The 16,951-nt window shown below is 40.3% G+C and overlaps 1 protein-coding gene across 4 annotated transcripts in view; it reads right to left on the bottom strand.

The window, feature by feature from the left end:
- LOC125976691 (low-density lipoprotein receptor-related protein 1) overlaps positions 1-9,769 on the bottom strand; it is a 72,831-nt gene extending 63,062 nt beyond the window's left edge. For all 4 annotated transcript variants that reach the window (XM_049732487.2, XM_049732488.2, XM_049732489.2 and 1 more), the window contains exon 1: positions 9,178-9,769. In XM_049732487.2, the coding sequence (XP_049588444.1) occupies positions 9,178-9,274 (97 nt within the window). In that variant the 5' untranslated portion in view covers positions 9,275-9,769. The remainder of the gene's footprint in view (positions 1-9,177) is intronic.
- Positions 9,770-16,951: the final 7,182 nt, after the last annotated feature.

Below are 16,951 nucleotides of genomic sequence, written 5' to 3'. Positions count from 1 at the left end.
AACATAAGCAGGTTTCGCATGAATCATAATGTGTAATTTAAACTATATACAAACTACAGATGTAACGATTAATCGACAACTAATTGATTATCAAATGTATGTATTAATCAGTTATTTTTTAGAATTGTTACATCTTTCATGTGTAATTTAAACTCTATATAAACTACAGAAGCAACGATTAATCGACAACTCATCGATTATCAAATTCATGTATTAATCATTTTTGATTATAGTCCTTTATGAAAGCAAACTGATTATCTTTGTGTTGAATGGAAATAAAATTTAAAAAATCTATTTACTTTTAGGAACAGTGATCCGTAATTCTTGAATGATTAATCATGAAGTAATCATTAGGCACACACTGGCGTCAGTAAGTCATTAGGGGGTTTAGTGAGTTTCCTTTAATAAGACGTTGTCAGTGACTGATGAAGGCCATTCTGACAGTGAAAAGGCAGCTAGTCTTATGAAAGTTTCTCTTTTTTCTCCTCGTCACTGCCATCTTCATACCCATTACAGTGAAAAATCCTTTTCTTTGTGATATAGTACTTTTTATAATCGCTCAAGGGGGACTTCAGTCGTCGTCAGGAAGCAACGTAGCATTTTTCCAACAGCAACCTGTCAGTTTTTTGTGTACAAGCAAGAATTAAACCATGAGCCGGTCTTAAAAGCCCAAGATTTTACTGCCACTCCTGACTGCGGTCCGAAAGTGGACCGCAATCATTCTGGAACTCTGACTGACCTCCGTGGGTAATGACAATGTCAACCCCTAGATAAGAGCCTTTAGGTTTCAATGTGTTTCACACGACATGGGCAGAATATAAAAAAAAATAAAAAAAACACTAAGAAATACCGCTGTCACCTCGGGATTGTTTGGCACTACGATGGGAAAGTGGGCTATCATCGTTCACAGATGATGGAATGAAGGCAGCTAAGCGGTGTGACGGCATTTACATTTAAAGCTAGCCTCCACGGAGCTCAACCTAAAAACGAAGAATCCATCCTGACATGTTGCCGCACTCCACTTAACACGTGTGTGTGTGTGCGTTTGTGTGTGTATACATGGTATGGCACAATTTCTCTCTGAGAAGTCACAAGGTTTTGATTTATTCATGAACGGTAGCCAGGATTACACTCAGGATGCATCACTATTTCCTTTCTCAAAGGTCTTTGTTTGTTTGCATGTTTGTAGAGATCAAGAACATCTGTAGCAGGCAGCGCCTGTCTTCCGTCCACAGCTTATTTCGATGCTGGAGCCTGGCAGGATACTCTGTTTCCAATAAAAGCTGTGGGTGGAGCACGAGGGGCTGGTGACAGAAACATATCACAGAGCTCAGGAAGTAGGTCAGGAGGTTAGAGAGGTGGAGGTGCGAGTTACTGTAGAGTGGAGAAGTCAGTCTCCAAACATGCACGGTGTGACTTTTTATTGTTTATGTTGATGGCGTGTTGCTAAGTAACACGCTACTCCAAAATGTGCACTCAACAAATGACTGCACGTTATGGAGCACATAAGAAAGGGAAAGACTGGTTGTGAATTTGAATTTCAGTATAATGAGGCAATATTGGAGTCTTTAACTTTGCATTTCTGTTTGAGGGAGCGACGTCGCAAAGGCATCGTGTCACATTTATAGCACCTTGTTAAGTAAAAAGACTGCGTATTTATTTATTTCATTTAATAGTGCATTTATGTTCAGTGAAGTCTAAAAAGACTTAAGTAAAATCCATAAAATACTGTTTGTTTTTTAAGCCAAATTATGGTAAGTCATAAAGGTTGTTTTTTTGTTTTTTTTTTAAACCAGAACAAACTTGACTCTTAAATGGCACTGTTAAAAGGCCCGGGTGTCATTTTTATGTGAGGCCGGGTTGTCGGAAACAGCTGAATGTAACTATTATAACTGGTAAGCTAACTTAGGTACATTTAATCAAATCAAGCAATCAGTAAAAGTAACTTATTTTTAAAGCAACTAATCTGTATAAGCTGATTGACAGAATTCTTTTATTTTACATTTCACTGTTCAAGCTGCAAAATACGCTTCTGACACAGAGACGTCTGAACCTCAGCCCGAAGACCATTTGGACCTCTCTATCTCATGCGAATTCATTTGCTTCCACGTCACGTATTTTAGGTGTCTTTGTTTTTTTGCTATAATGTAGTTATCAGCACGGCTCCCGAGAAAGTGAAAATTACAATTAATTGTGCTATCAAGAAGCTCTGGAAAGTGAGTGTGCCCTCCACGACACACTCGATGGTTAGCCAAGCCTTCAGCAATCCCTGTGGAAGATCATCAAGTAGCTTATTATTTCAAGGATGTACCTTGAAATATATGTCATAATTTCTTACTCGGGCATTGTGACTTCTCAGCTTTCCTTCACAATTTCCCGAGCTCAAGTGGGATACTGAGATGAGATGGAGGAATGTCGCACATGACTAGCCCGTGTGTTTACCAAGGTAGAAGCTACTTTTGGGTCATCTCCATTCGGGCAACAGCATCACACATGCCGCCCCCACACCCACCGCGCTGCCGACAAGATGAGTTAGGAAACGTCTTCTCCAAAGACAAACACCACCCACTCCTCCAGCCACAGCCCCATTTCCTCGTGCCCACGACAAGGCTAAAAATAAGTTGGACGTCTGCCTTTGGAGATCAGCGAGGGCACTCCAAAGTTGCAGCTGAGACTGTCAACAGGGGTGAGTGTCCACTCTTCAAAGTCGACTGCGGAAATTATATTATAAAAGGAAAACCTGTCTTCAAGCCAGATGATCCCCATTCATACGGCCTTGAGAGCTAACGCTCCAGGGGGGCGGATTTGTTCCTGACCCTTTTCTTTGACCTCCATATTAAGGGGAGAAAGGAAACAGAATTTTCCCGCAGGGCGAAGTTAAGTCATAGCAAACTTACTCTGATTCATCAGTCTATGAAATGAATACAAAAGATAACAACGCTTTGCATTGGCCGCATCATGGAGGACAATCACACAGAACTCACAAAACTTTTGTTTACAAAAAGATAATAAGTCCACTGCAACCTTTCTTGACGCCATGACGACTGCATAAACAATCCGAGCTAACCACCACTGTGGACTTAGTCCACGTTCCTTTCTGGACTAAGGATTTAATGACTCCGCCTCAAGTATTGCGAATAATAAAAATGTCAGGGCACACAAAAACACCGGGTGGGCGTGTTGGCTGAGGTAATTGCATAGCGTGCTTATTCAAAACGTTTACACACACTTGCGATGTCTACTGGGGTTGAAAAGTCACAGAGTTTAGTCTAGTCAAGATAGGGTGTACTTTCACGAGCAAAACACGGAGTTTCTCAAGAACAGACTGTAATCCTGCCATTTTAAATTTACTGTCCATTACGATTTCACAAGTATTTGAGGGGAAGCAGATAAACAACATGACAACACTGTTGCTCATAAATATCCTGACATCCATTATGAGGAAGTCAACTCAAAATGTGTTATTTGTATTTTTGCCTCTGAAACAAAATCACATTTTATAAAAAAACAATCTTAAAGGTTTGGGCCAAAATTAGGAAAACATCAATTCGGCCTGATTGGTTCAAGTCTTAGAAGTGTTTCATCCTCCACCACAACAAAGGCATGAAGACATCCAAGGTTTTGGAATAGAGGAGTGGAGAAGATGAAGGGGGAGGAAAAGTTTTCCAATTTGCCATGTTGTAAACATAGAAGGGGGCCCCAGCTGTGCTTCCTTGTTAAATAAACCATTTCAACAGAGTTTGGAGGAACTGTGCAAGATGGAGAAATGATAGAAAAGAAAAAGCTCGCGGATTGCAAATAAGGATTAACATGGGACTTTCAATGGTTTGAATAGCGCCAATGGAACTCAATATTTGGTTTAAGATGATTTTTTTTCTATCAATCATTGTTATAGAATGGATAACTCTCTCTGAATGTTTAAAACTTCTGTTGTGATGCCATATTGTGATGTAGGCCTAAACTGACACAATAGATCAACAGCGCCTCTGCTGGTTGCAGCCATGTGGTGCAATCTTATTTTGCTTCCCGATACAAGGAAGCAATAATCAATTCCAAACATCAATTAAGCAATCATAACTCAGATCCGTAGTGTATAATAGGTCTACATAAGTATGTGGTGTAACAAAAACCCAGAAGGAGACTTAACATCAAGAATGTCATTGTGTGTGACGTCGGTTGCAAAAGGAATTAGGATTTTTTTTTTTTTTTTTTTTACAGGTCAGCTCTGAGCACAAAGTAGATCTAAACAAGCCATAGTGGTACTGAAAGGCACAACCTCTTAACAAAGCCGAGTAATCACAAAAGCGCTTAATTAAGAACATCTCGGATGTCTGGCTAAGATTTCGCTACGACTGAAGCCCGAAGCTGTAATCAACCAAGACAGATATTTGTGTTAGCCTCAGCATCGGAACCCCGAGGAAAACGACTTTAACTTCCACATGAGGACAACATAAAATTCAGTGGGGGGAGAGTAAGGATGGTAAATTTAAGAGAACCCCAAGGTGTGATACTCAATTATCAACAGTCAGTTTAGACAAATCCCTCCGCCATGCTGCCATTGCAAGAGTGCACGCTGTACGAAGCTACAGAGGGAGAACGATGACAATTAAGCCTACTTAGTATGCCGCTCAAGGGAAACATTAAAGGAGATTATACAAAATTCTTCTGTGCCTTTTCACAAGATCAGTGCAAGTTTCAAGTTTGTATGTGTGACGCAGGAGCGCCGAGATTCTCTAGAATGTTCACCAAGCATTCTGAATTTGAAAGCATTCATTCATTTATTTTTAATGGCATTTTCATTCAAATATATTTCACTCAAGGAATGCGTGGTTGATTCACAGATCAAACATCTATTGTGAATTTTACCGTTCAGATTCCTATAAAGAAACTAAAACAGGTGGACATGTGCGTTCAAACACTTACAGAAGGACGAATTATGTCCACCAGTCAACAATTACTTAATCAATTATTCAAATGATGTCCTAATGTACTGTTGATATTTGGATTACATTACTAAGCCACGCAGGCAAAATAACAGACATCACACAAGCGATGCCCGTGTTACACCGCTGTGAAAAAATGTGAAAACCATCCTCATTTTCATTGTTCCATTCAGACAGATAATACATATCATTATAATAATACGAGGTTTTATCAGGGTGCTGAATCGCCGCAACCTGTCAGATGTGTCTGCTTCGATTTTAGCGAATGCTCATCTACAAAGGCCACCACTCTGCTCCCTTACACAACTGCCACTGAAAATATGGACGTCGGGCGAGCGAAAATACCACTGAAGAGTAAAATGGATGACAATGAAAGTATGAGATGCGTCGGCCGGAGCTTAAAGTAGAACATATTTCGATAGGGGAAAGGAATCATCTCTTTAAAAAATCATCTGATGATTACAAATCGCCGCTATCTTGAATTAATTGGCCACATGCCGTACATGGCGCAATGTCAGCATTCTGTCTTGCTCTCTAGGCAGTGAAAGACCACAACAATGAGAGGTGAGTATGCTACAAGCCTTGTAAAGAAGAAAAATGCCTCCGCCGCCATTTGGGCGTATTTGGGTCCGGATGATAAAACGGAGCCTGACAACAAAGCAGGGGCCATTCGTCTCGGAAAGCTGCCACCAAAGAAGCCAACACATTACGCGGCTCCTGTGCTCCAATTCAAATGCTGCAACAAAAGAAACTAGAGCTGAAATACATCATACGGCACTTAAATGTCTTTTAGCATATTTCAATGTGTTCTGATTTTTTCTACAAATCTTCAGCGTTGCAAGTGAGCGAGAGCAGATCTCGGTTGACTTTAAGTGCGGGCTAGACTGGTCATGAGCCAATCACAGGGCACAGATGGACAAGCGTCTCCCAATCACATTTACCGTAATTTCTGGACTACAAACCGCACCCGAATATAAGCCCCACCAGCTAAAATTAGAGGGAAATCCTGTTTTGTTCATATATAAGCCGCATTGGACTATAAGCCGCAGGTGTTTTAATGTTCAATTTCCGTATATAAGAGAATATGGGCAAATCGTACAATATCATAAAAATCATGAAAAATCCATAGATAAGTCAGAGCCGCAAAATACGGTGCATATTTATTTTTATTTTTATCATACTTTATCTAGTTTGTATATATATTGTTTTTAAAGGGACCAAACATTCATTTTAGAAAAGACCAGCTGTCAATAAGTTTAAAGGTAAACACTACCATTACCCAGAGGTACAACTTATCGACCAAAGTAATGAATATATTCAATTATATTCAATTGCCAAGGTAAGTCTATTCGATCTTTAAAATTCCAGCCCAACTTGATACTTGTAGTGGTAAACTGTCTTGTTAAGAAATCAATTTACAACGCTTTCCATTAAGTACAACTACGCTGAAGCGCTTTAATGAAGTATAAATAATATATGTATGCATGCGAGTATGAATTATAATGGTGCAATGTAGTATTTTACAGTGATAAAAAAATATTACATCCATGGCTCGCTCCATGGACTTGTTTAATCTTCAACTTAGTAAACTGTGAAGAATTTGATGATACTTCTTAGCGCAATAATGTGGCTGGATTTCAATGAGCTTCGCTTGTTATTTTCCTTCCGAAAATCCACTGAGCAAAGGACTGGATTACATAGCAGCTATTTTACAGCGTCGCATTTGATATTTAACCACAGAACAAGCTGAGATATGCACAATTGGAAATGCATTTTCCACATGCACTTTCAATTTGAGTGAGCAAGACTAAGCTGCCAAATGCACTCCGTTTGCCATCTTGCTTAGAGTTGTCAGCAAACTGTCAAATGGGAACCTTTTGGCCATGTGATGATGTTGGCCACCCCGTTGATCTTCGAAGCAAATGTTACAAGTGAGGCCACATAGGGATGATGAATATTACGTTTGTGAAAAGAGGATGGAATTGTACGATTGAGTTTAATTTAGCAAGCAGACAAAAGTTGGCTGGGGTGTTTTTGCAATGACATTGTGTCATACGGTGAAGCAATCTGAATTCCTTCATTAGGGCCTTTTCCACTAAGCCCCCAATTAGCAGAGTTTTCAGAACAATCTGAGACTGTTCGCTGAGGTCTCCTCTGTGAAACAAAGGGCAGTTTAGACCCAATTAAACCAAAGGGCTTGCTGGTGACCTGGGGCCTGGCTACACTACTAAGAGTCTTTGGTGGTTCGGCACATGGCAAAACAACGCTATGCAAGACAGGAGAAAGAAAAAAAAAAAAAAGATTTAATCCTTGAATCTGATTTATCACGTTTGATAAAGGTTAACGTGACCAGGCTGGCAAGGGGGCTGGTATTCAGTTGATGGGAAATAATGACTCAAATATAATAAAACTATTCAGGGGGAAAAAACATTTCACAATGCTGTATTTAAAAAAAAAATAAAAATTAAAAAAAAAAATATGTCAGAGTGACCTTAAATCAGGGGTGTTAACTCTGGCCCACAAGCCAAATTGGGAAAAGGAAGATTGTTAAAAGAGCATGCACTACTTGGATACAACCAGCAGAGGCGCCGTAGATTCAGTCGCAACTACTTTGTAGCATGAAGACGAACAATATGACATCAATGATGGGGATTTGAGCTACACACTCCAATATGGTGCAAATCTTCCAGGTAGCATTCAAACAATACTGGCAAGGGAACAGAAGTTCAGGGTTGAAGCCATCTCGTGGAGTAACAAAGTTAGCAAAATTGCCAGTGGAGTTAGCACCCAGTATGAATGCAAGATGTCAATGTCAACTAAGTTTACATTTATTTATTTATTTATTTATTTATTTATTTATTTATTTATTTATTCATTTATTTATTTGGGCCCTCAGGTCTGACTGTCTTTCTGTCGGCTGTCATTATTGCAAATTAATTGTAAAACAGTTGTTGTGAAACTGATTATTCTTGAAATAAACATTCAACTTTCCTTGGGGCCTTTTTGAAAGCAAAAGTGATTATCAATGTGATATTTAAGGCATGCTGACATGAGGCAATTTGTATTGTACAATTACTACGCAGTTAATTCAATTAAACATCAGTATGACACGATGTTGAATCGGGTATTTAAAAAAAATTGGTTTTAAAGACAGATGAACAGATTGTTGGTTTTCCCTATAGTCAAGGTGTTGACAAATGTCTACATCTACTTCTACAAGTGAGATTTGTAAGCTTGTTAGACTTGTTGGTGGTTGCAGGCTACATTCAAGGTGGTAATTGAGCTACATTTTGTCGAGTGCAACAACAAGACTTCAAAGATTTTTGGCTGGACGATGAATCTCATAAAATCCAGCTAGTGATTTAAAACAGACAAGCGTTGAAAGACCTCCACAATTTAATATCACAAGCAAATGCTAATTAGTTTTAGAAGAGCTTTGTATTCGTGAAAAGGTTGAAAAAAGACAAAGCTCAATGTTAAAAGCAACAAATTCCACTTTTCAACTGAATAGAATTGAGACTTTTCTCCTGCCACCGCAGCGAGGCGTGCGTGAGTAAGATTGGGAGGTTTTAATGGCTTCCAGAAGTTGTTCCAGACTGTGAAGGTGTGCAAGGTCAGTTGCTGGAAGAAGGGAGGGGGCTCTTTTAATCTGGAAATGGCAACACAAAAGTCATACTGGTTCCACTGGAAAGTCTATTATTGAATCTATTGAAAATGAGAGCGGATTTGATTTGATATTCTAACAAATTATTTGAATTTATGATCAAAATTCTGGAATCCTCCATGATGTCGCAACATTTCAAGAAGGTTCTTCCAAAACAGAAACGTCAGATTATACTAAAAACTGTGAAGAAAAAGACTTTAATGCAAATTATTACTGTGGACCCCAAAGATAGGAGCTAAGGTTCAAGGTAGCCAATTTGAGACCTCTAATTTTGACATACCACCACCACTCACTGACATTAAAAATACACACACATCAAGTGCTACTTAAAAGCAAGAGCTCCTGGGGCCTGTGCCATCATTTTCTCAATGAATGTCAGTGCCTCCTCTCACAAAAAGAGGAAGGTTGACTGTGACACTGCAATATTCACTGCAATATTCACATGTTGCCCAAACAAAAGACTCATTTTAATTGGTGCCTCAACCTGGAGCAAGCAGTCGTGCACCGTGAGTTGAGAAAAAAAAAAAAAAAAGCAGCAGGTGATAGGGAATGCATAACAAGATCGCTTACCATCAACAGCCCTGGATGGTGAAACGACTTCCGAGCTGTGCAACATTCCCAAGACGAGCAATCCTGCTGCCAGCACGTTGGCCGCTGTGCGCAACATTGTTGTGGTTTATCCGAAGAGAAAATTAGTCATCAATCGCCTCTTGGAGCTGTCACGCTGGTTGGTTGCAGACAGGCGAGAAGATGCTCCTCGCAGGGCATCCACTGCCACTGCGTGCGAAACAGCGCGCTGAGTGTCAAGGCTCAAGGCTTCCGGCTCGGTCTTCACCCAGCCAGTCCGGGGCTGCCTCGGGGGCTCCCCGGATGCATGGACAGCCCGGCCACCCTCTCGAAGGCTAGCGGGCGCAGCTAGCCTGGATTTTGCGCTCGAGTTGGAGCCGCTGCCTGCAACTCGATCGTCCGGGGTGGGTGAGGGTGATCGGGTGTGCTTTTCGTTCTGGCAGTGGAGGAGGCGAGTGGAGTGCGTCAAGAAGCTGGTGGAAGGTTGGGAGCACTTTGCCGGTCGCCTCTGTCGCCGCTGGCCACAGATTGACGAGCTGGAGGTTCCGAGCGCCGTCAGCCAGCGGTCTGATGAGTGACGTCGGCTGGCCTTCCTCCTCTTCTTCCTCCTCCTCCTCTTCCTCCTCCTCCTCTTCTTCCTCCTCCTCTTCTTCCTCCTCCTCCTCCTCCTCAGATCCCCCCCCTCAGTACCACATGCATTCTTCGAATTGTATGTTGCACAGGTCGGTGTGTGCGTGCGTGTGTTTACGGTAATTTTCCAGAAAGTTTACGGAAATTTTGGGTGATTTAGTGAAATGGTAAACAATCCATGTTTAAATTTATATATACTATATAAACGATGAAACAAATAAAATATTAACACATGACAGTTCCATGTATTTTTTTGTATGCAGACCTATGTCAAATTTAAAACATTTTACTGAGCAATCAATTCCCACCTTGAATAACCAAATCCTGAATGGTGAGTTAAATATTACTCTTCCTCCGCCCTCACCGAACCATTTCAAAACTCTGAACTCCTCATCCAGCAAATTAGTTGTTCATTCATATATAATCACAAATTCCTTTGAATGTTGAGCTGAGAGATAATTTATTTCTCCCAAGTTGCTCATTCGTAGCCATTCCTGATTTAGCTCATTTGCCCATACACTATTTCACTAAATATTGATTCAAACCATTACAACATCAAACTGTGACATTTATCGGAAAGTATTTTCCAGTCCACAAATTCCCACTATAATTTACATTTTCCAAGCCCATAAGTCCAAATCGATATAGCCATTTTATATTTTGACGTCTCCTCCAGGCACATTCCTCAATCAATCAAAAAAATTGACATATTGTACGGCACCTTTTTTTATATCCCCCAAAACAAAAACAAAATCAATTAATTCTGCAGCAACTGAGTTTATCAGCGTTTTACCATTCACTCGAAACAGAAAGTGCAGTTATAACAGTATTGTCTTCAAATATATATTCATGACATCATCTTGGTGACGAGGAAGATGATGATGATGATGATGCCATCTGAACCGTTTTAATTGAAAAACAATGCTATCGCGGCAGCAGATAGATATACGCAGGTTAATTGAAGAAAAAAATAATTGTTCCATCACTGGCATAGACTAATGAAGAGGAAACATGATAATTTCCAGACAAATTTCATTTCACGCTCCTGAAACACTTCCCTGAGGGAACCAGTGTGAAGACAATGTTCTATGAATGTGGTGATGGTGACGTTGCAAGTCTGATGACCCTGCTTTTTGTAAATGTCCTGTCGTGAGAGAAGGATGCTTGAGGGACGTGCTGTATACTTTTTTTCACATTCCTATCCTGAGCAGTGCAGTTTCTTTTCCAGTGTGAAGAGGTGACACTTTGCCCAGTATTGCTGTATAAGTTGCTAGCAAAAAAAATCTGTGTGTACCAATAGTGTGAACACACTCGCTTATTTATGGTTAGATTTTCTTTAGGCACAAACTACACGTGCAAATATGCTCAAGATCAGTGAAAAGCGGGGCAACAGCGACATCTACAGGTTTTATAATGTCAATGTTGAGAGGAACAAAGGGTTCTTTCTTTGTGTGAGGGGGCTGGAGAGTTGGCTGGGGAAAATACTGTAACTCACCACCAAAATGACTCTTTGGTTTCCAGCCCACCACTTTACCGTGGCCAGTTATTCTATCGCACAAAGAAAAATGACTAGCTTATGTATGCATTTTCACTTTCTCGTCACATTCTTGACTTTGTTTTTTTTTCTCAGGCATTGGCTTGCTTATTTTAGCACTTTCATTGGTGCTTGCAAATGTGGTCATGCCAGATGTTTTTGCCCGATCTGAAATGCAGTGGAAGAGACAGGAAAGCTGCATTTACACACTGTGCAATGGAAACATACTGATCAAATTAATTAAATCTTACTATAAAAGAATAGTTGTACTTTTAGTTTCTTGCTTTACACTGCCACTGTTTTATTTATTTGATTTAAAGCTTCCATTATATTGAGTGTAATGTATTATAGTTTACCAAATGCTGATTTCAAGTTAAATCGGGTATCAATTGAATAATTTTGTACCTTTGTCACAAACACAGAGTTATGATGACACATCTCATTTTTGTAAGTACTGTATTTCTTTGTTTTAACCCGAACCGACATAGGCAGTAAAAAAATATTTGCGTATACAGTTCACCAGCAGAGAGCAGCAAAACCCAAGTTGTACTGAACGAGAGCAACTTGGACGTCAACAGAATAATCAAGCAGCTTTTGAGTATTGTAGCAGTCTTTTTTGTTCAAAATGTAAAAGCAATTGGAACGTACATTTTAAAAAAGAGGCAAAAGCCCTTTTTCATAATCAGTTAACTTCAAAAAGTCTTTTTTTTCACGAATGTCAAAACAATGAGAACATTCAAAGTTCAGAAAATTCAAAGAGCAAGTCTCGCATCCCAGTGTAAGTAATACTTGCAAAAAATCATTATAAAATAATCAATCCAAGAAATGCATACATCTCTACTTCCTCGTACCATTAAATGCCTCTTCTAATTCATCTTTGAGCTAATTTATCTTTCATGAGTAGCTGCGGCGTATTGATTTGTTCCTCTGCAGCATCATGTTGTAACATGATACTTTTATCTGAGGGGAATAGCTCAGTGCCCTTTTGCGCAACCCATACTGCAGTCCGCACATCATGCAGTCTTTTGTCCCCCTAGCTCGCTAAAAAAAAAAATTGAAATCATAGTTGGTCATGCAGCCCAGCATTAATGCCATAAAGAATAATAGAAAGATGTTTTTTCCCAGAGAGGACTTTAGGCAGCATTTGTGTTAGAATAAACACTAGTTACTAACATTCACTTAGCAAAGGTGTGACTTGACTGTATATTACAGACATCTTAAACCCAGAAGTTCACTATTCCCATTGGGAAATCTCAAGCGGGAAAAAGTCTTCATGTTGAATTGCACTGCTAGATGTTATCCTTGGGCCTGCTCTACTGGGCCACTTGTCCAGGATGGAAACGTGAAAACACCATTCATCTGGCTTATGTCATGACTGGGACGAGTATTTCATCTGTCATTCTCTCATCCACGACGCACCTCCACCCACTTTGTTGTAGCTGTGATAGAAGCCAGGAACAATTTGTTGAATGCAGACAATCAACAAAGAGCCCCCCCACCCTCTTCCCCTCCCCAGCTTTATATGGTGTTTACCAAAAGCATAGTAATTGGAAAAGATAGATCCAGACAGTCACTTTGTTGAACCCCCCCCCCCCCCCCCCCCCCCCCCCCCTCCACTAACGAGATCCACAAGTGTGCCTGCTGTAAGCAAGCACATGCATAAATCTCTAAACGGCATCATGATTTGGAGCAACACCATGGCTCATGTTGTACACTCTCCCTTTCTCCCGCCCTTCCCAGCTCCTCCCCTCCTTTGCCTCTGAGCCAGATGGATTATCTCATCAATCAAAGTTCCTGGAATCACATCCTGTGTGTGCGCGTCCCACCGAGGCAGTTACTCTCTCATGCACCGCAGCCATTTTGCAAGGAATGCAAACTAATGCTGGAAAAGGATTTTTTTTTTTTTTTTTACTATTCATACCTATCCATCTGCTCATTGTGAAAGGGGGGAATACACAGGAAACCGCTAATCTTACGCCGGCACGAAAGTGTGCGCTTTGAGCAGACTGCAATTTGAATGTTTCTGGATAACAGCAGGAATGACTCAGATTGAAAAATAATCAGTAAAGAAAGTAATCATGGTAGTTTGGAAATAGGGGAAGGAGCAAATAGAGTAAAACCTCAAATGGCCCTCGTGTAACTCCAAACATTTTTTTCTTTATCTTTTGGCGCGAAGAAGATTGTGAAGAATGATAAAGAAAAGACTAAACCAAGGTGGCACTTTTGGGCACGTTAAATAGTGGCAATTGTGCGCTAATGCATTTAAAATACGTTAATAATTGTAAAATAATTGTAAACTTAACCACAACCCAGTTATAAGTAGGTGTGCGCACTTTTGCAACTACGTTATCTCCACTTAAAAGGATTCCATTTTTTTCCAACCGCATCAAACAAGTTACTGGTTAAGATTTGAGGTGGCTATTCTTTGTCTCATTGTTTTATTTCACAAAACTTAGCATTTGAGCAGGGGTGTGTAGACTTTGTATAGCCCTTGTAGATGGAAGCATTTAGTGAAAAAAAGTGGCCAATGGGTAATTTATTTTTACTCTTTACAATATTTGCTTAGGTTTTGTTTTTAACATGCACATTGAGTATTGTTAACTTAATTTTACACTTGTAAGACAATTAAAAATAGTCTGGAATGTTTATTATGCTAGCACAGTGCTAGTTTGACCTTGGAACTAATTAGTTACATCTCCATTATTAATTCAAAAGCAATTGTATTCAACCAGAGCGACACCACTGTATTCTACAGATGCATAAGATAGAAATAATTCATAGCAAAGCTTTTAAACTCGATGTATAACAGAGGAAAGAAAATAGCTATTGGCTCAACCCTCAAACCGTCTTTTCACGATTGGCTTTGTTTTCATGGAGCTGAAAAATTTGTCCTTTGTCTTAATGAGACAAGAATAGCAACGTCGGAAATGTCAGCATTTCAGTTCAAAGATCTTGACCCCCTTCGCCCCCGACTCCCTTTGTGGTCGACAGAGTGAAGGGAGGAAGCTTGACCATGTTTCCTCGTTGCACTCTTGTCCCCCTCTCCTCTTCTTCCTTGAAGCCAGCAATTATGCAGCGGGATATGCTGATAACACCTAAAGAATTCCAGGCATGCACAAACAGCCCATCCCCCATCCGATTCGCTTCTCTCTCTCCCCTTTGCCTGCCCTTGCCCCCTTCCTTTCCCTTCCTCCCTCCCTTCTTCCTTCGCTGGGATTTTCTTTCTGCCTTCCCAAATCCACCGCTCATGTTACTTGCAGTTAGACTAAATAGTCCGCTTCACAGATTCTTGAAACGCAAAAGGATTATTTTGAGGAAAGTTGTTTTTTTGAACTTGGCTTTGTCTTGTGTTGTTTTCCCCAAAACATTAAATCCCATTTTGCAAAATGTAACCCTGATTGGATATTTTTCTTTTTAAGACAAAGCTTAAATTTTGCCATTGCCCTGACAGTTGAGGAAGATTGTTGTCACATGTACCAAACAGCCATTACTTGCCAGAAATTCCTGCAACTCCATCAATGTGCTGTCTGCCTCTTGGCTTGTCTGCCAATGTTATTGCATCACTTTGGGCGGGATGGGACATATGTTCTTGGCAATGTCACTCTTGTGTGGTATTTTCTTATATGAACGATAACTTCAGTCTTCACTATGTTCCTAATGCCTTGAAAATTATTTTTTCTCTCTTCACCTGACTAACACCTTTGAACTATAAAACTCTTGTGCTGCAAGAAATGTCAGGAGTAAAATGAACAAAACAAAAGCGGAGATGATGTTGGAATTCCTCCTTGTGCAAACAAACACATGCAAATACTGCATTTGTACACAAGCTGCATACTTTTCTCCTTCTACAACAAACCTTCTCAAACTTCCTCTTTCACACTTGCCTTCCAAAACACATTCCAGCCACAGGGAAGGCTTGAGTGATTGTGTGTGTGTGTGTGTGTGTGTGTGTGTGTGAGTGAGTGTGTGCACGCGTGTGGTCTGGTGGGCAGACTTGTAACCCGACTACTCTGGTGTGAAGCCAGCACATCCATCACTTTATCGGTGCACTGCTGGCACACATCTCCAACGCGCCATACTTACTGCATGGGAAACGCAAATTGCACCTCGCTATTGATTCGACTGCAGATGTTTCTCATTAAAATGCAACTTCATCTAAATATTAAGATACCTTGAAACAAAAGCAGATGTTTAGCGGTTGGCACACTTTTGGATACTTTGTGGGAAAAAAAAAAAACTCTGTGGTCTGTTTACAATTAATTACGGCAACATACACAACATGCAACGTCTTGTGTTTTTTTTCTTCTTGAAATATGATTTCAATTTATTTTAATACATTGTTAAAATGAGATTTAAAACAATGCTTTACAATATTTCTGATCGTGCCAGTTTAAGGTTGGAAAAAATGAATTCCTGTAGTTGAACTATTTGAAAGTTACCCAGCGCCCCAGAATGATTTGTGTATGATTTGGAAGTTCACATGAAGTTTTTGAAATAGTTTTTGAAAACATTCCCCAATTTCATTTCTACGCCAGTGAACTCTGCTTTCTTTCATGTGCTTTCCACTCATTTGACCTTGAACCCCAACTTGACAGTCTCACTAACCACACATGAACTTGTTGAACTGTTCCACGGCAGTTTTGTTCGATTTACACACACGCACATGCACGCACACACACACTCGCTAGCTTCCCATCCTCCCACCCAAATAATAGTCCACTTTGATCACCAAGGTTCACGCCTACAGATTCGACACTTTGCGCGGTACATATGCATTTGTCCTTGAGGTTGATGGCCGCAAAATGTGGGAGTTGAAATTGTGCAGGCTTGACTGATTGGAGATAAAATGCAAATTTTCATTTCAACCAGGACAAAATAACTACAAAAAAAATGCTGAGTTACTTTACTGTAGCTCTATATCTCAAGTATGGATTCCCAAACCAGAAAACTTAGTTTGGAGGGGGCGTGGTTCCATAGCAACGAGCCTGTTGATGTGCAAACAATGTTGATGTCAAAGAGGCCACTTGTGCCTGACTTATAAATTGTGCTCAGTGCAGCAATGTCATTGGTGTGTCCCAGAGCACACAGATGATAAACAACGCACACACACGCACACACACACACACACACACACACACACACACACGCACATGTTGAATTGAAGGAATCACAAGCCAACCAAAACTGCTTACATGGCAAAACTGTACTCATCAAACGTTGCATTGTCGGGGGCGTGGACATGGAAATGTGTTGGCCCATCAGCAGATCAGGCACTTTAGGATGCCAGTGGGCTTTTTATGAACGCTATAAATCGGTGGTATGGAATGATTGAAATGCTTTTCGAATGAGGTTATTTAGTTTCTGTAAAAGCCGGATTGGTTATAGTTCTTCATTATGCAAATGTTCCGCGTCAAACTTAAGGTATAAAAAAGGCTGCAGGGTTTCGCGTCATGCCCAGCATTTATGGAAGAACTAATTTAAGCGTAAAATGATGTTCCGCAGATGTAATTCCCTGCTTTTAGCGTCTCGGTTCTGCGTATTTCATATTCATATGGCGCCGTCATGATGTCATAAAAGACGCTATGATGTGATGCGGATGGAACGTATGATTAT

The sequence above is a fragment of the Syngnathus scovelli genome, chromosome 11 (genome assembly GCF_024217435.2).
Source record: "Syngnathus scovelli strain Florida chromosome 11, RoL_Ssco_1.2, whole genome shotgun sequence".
In the NCBI taxonomy this organism is placed as follows: Eukaryota; Metazoa; Chordata; class Actinopteri; order Syngnathiformes; family Syngnathidae; genus Syngnathus; species Syngnathus scovelli.
This window is presented reverse-complemented; position numbering and strand designations above follow the sequence as displayed.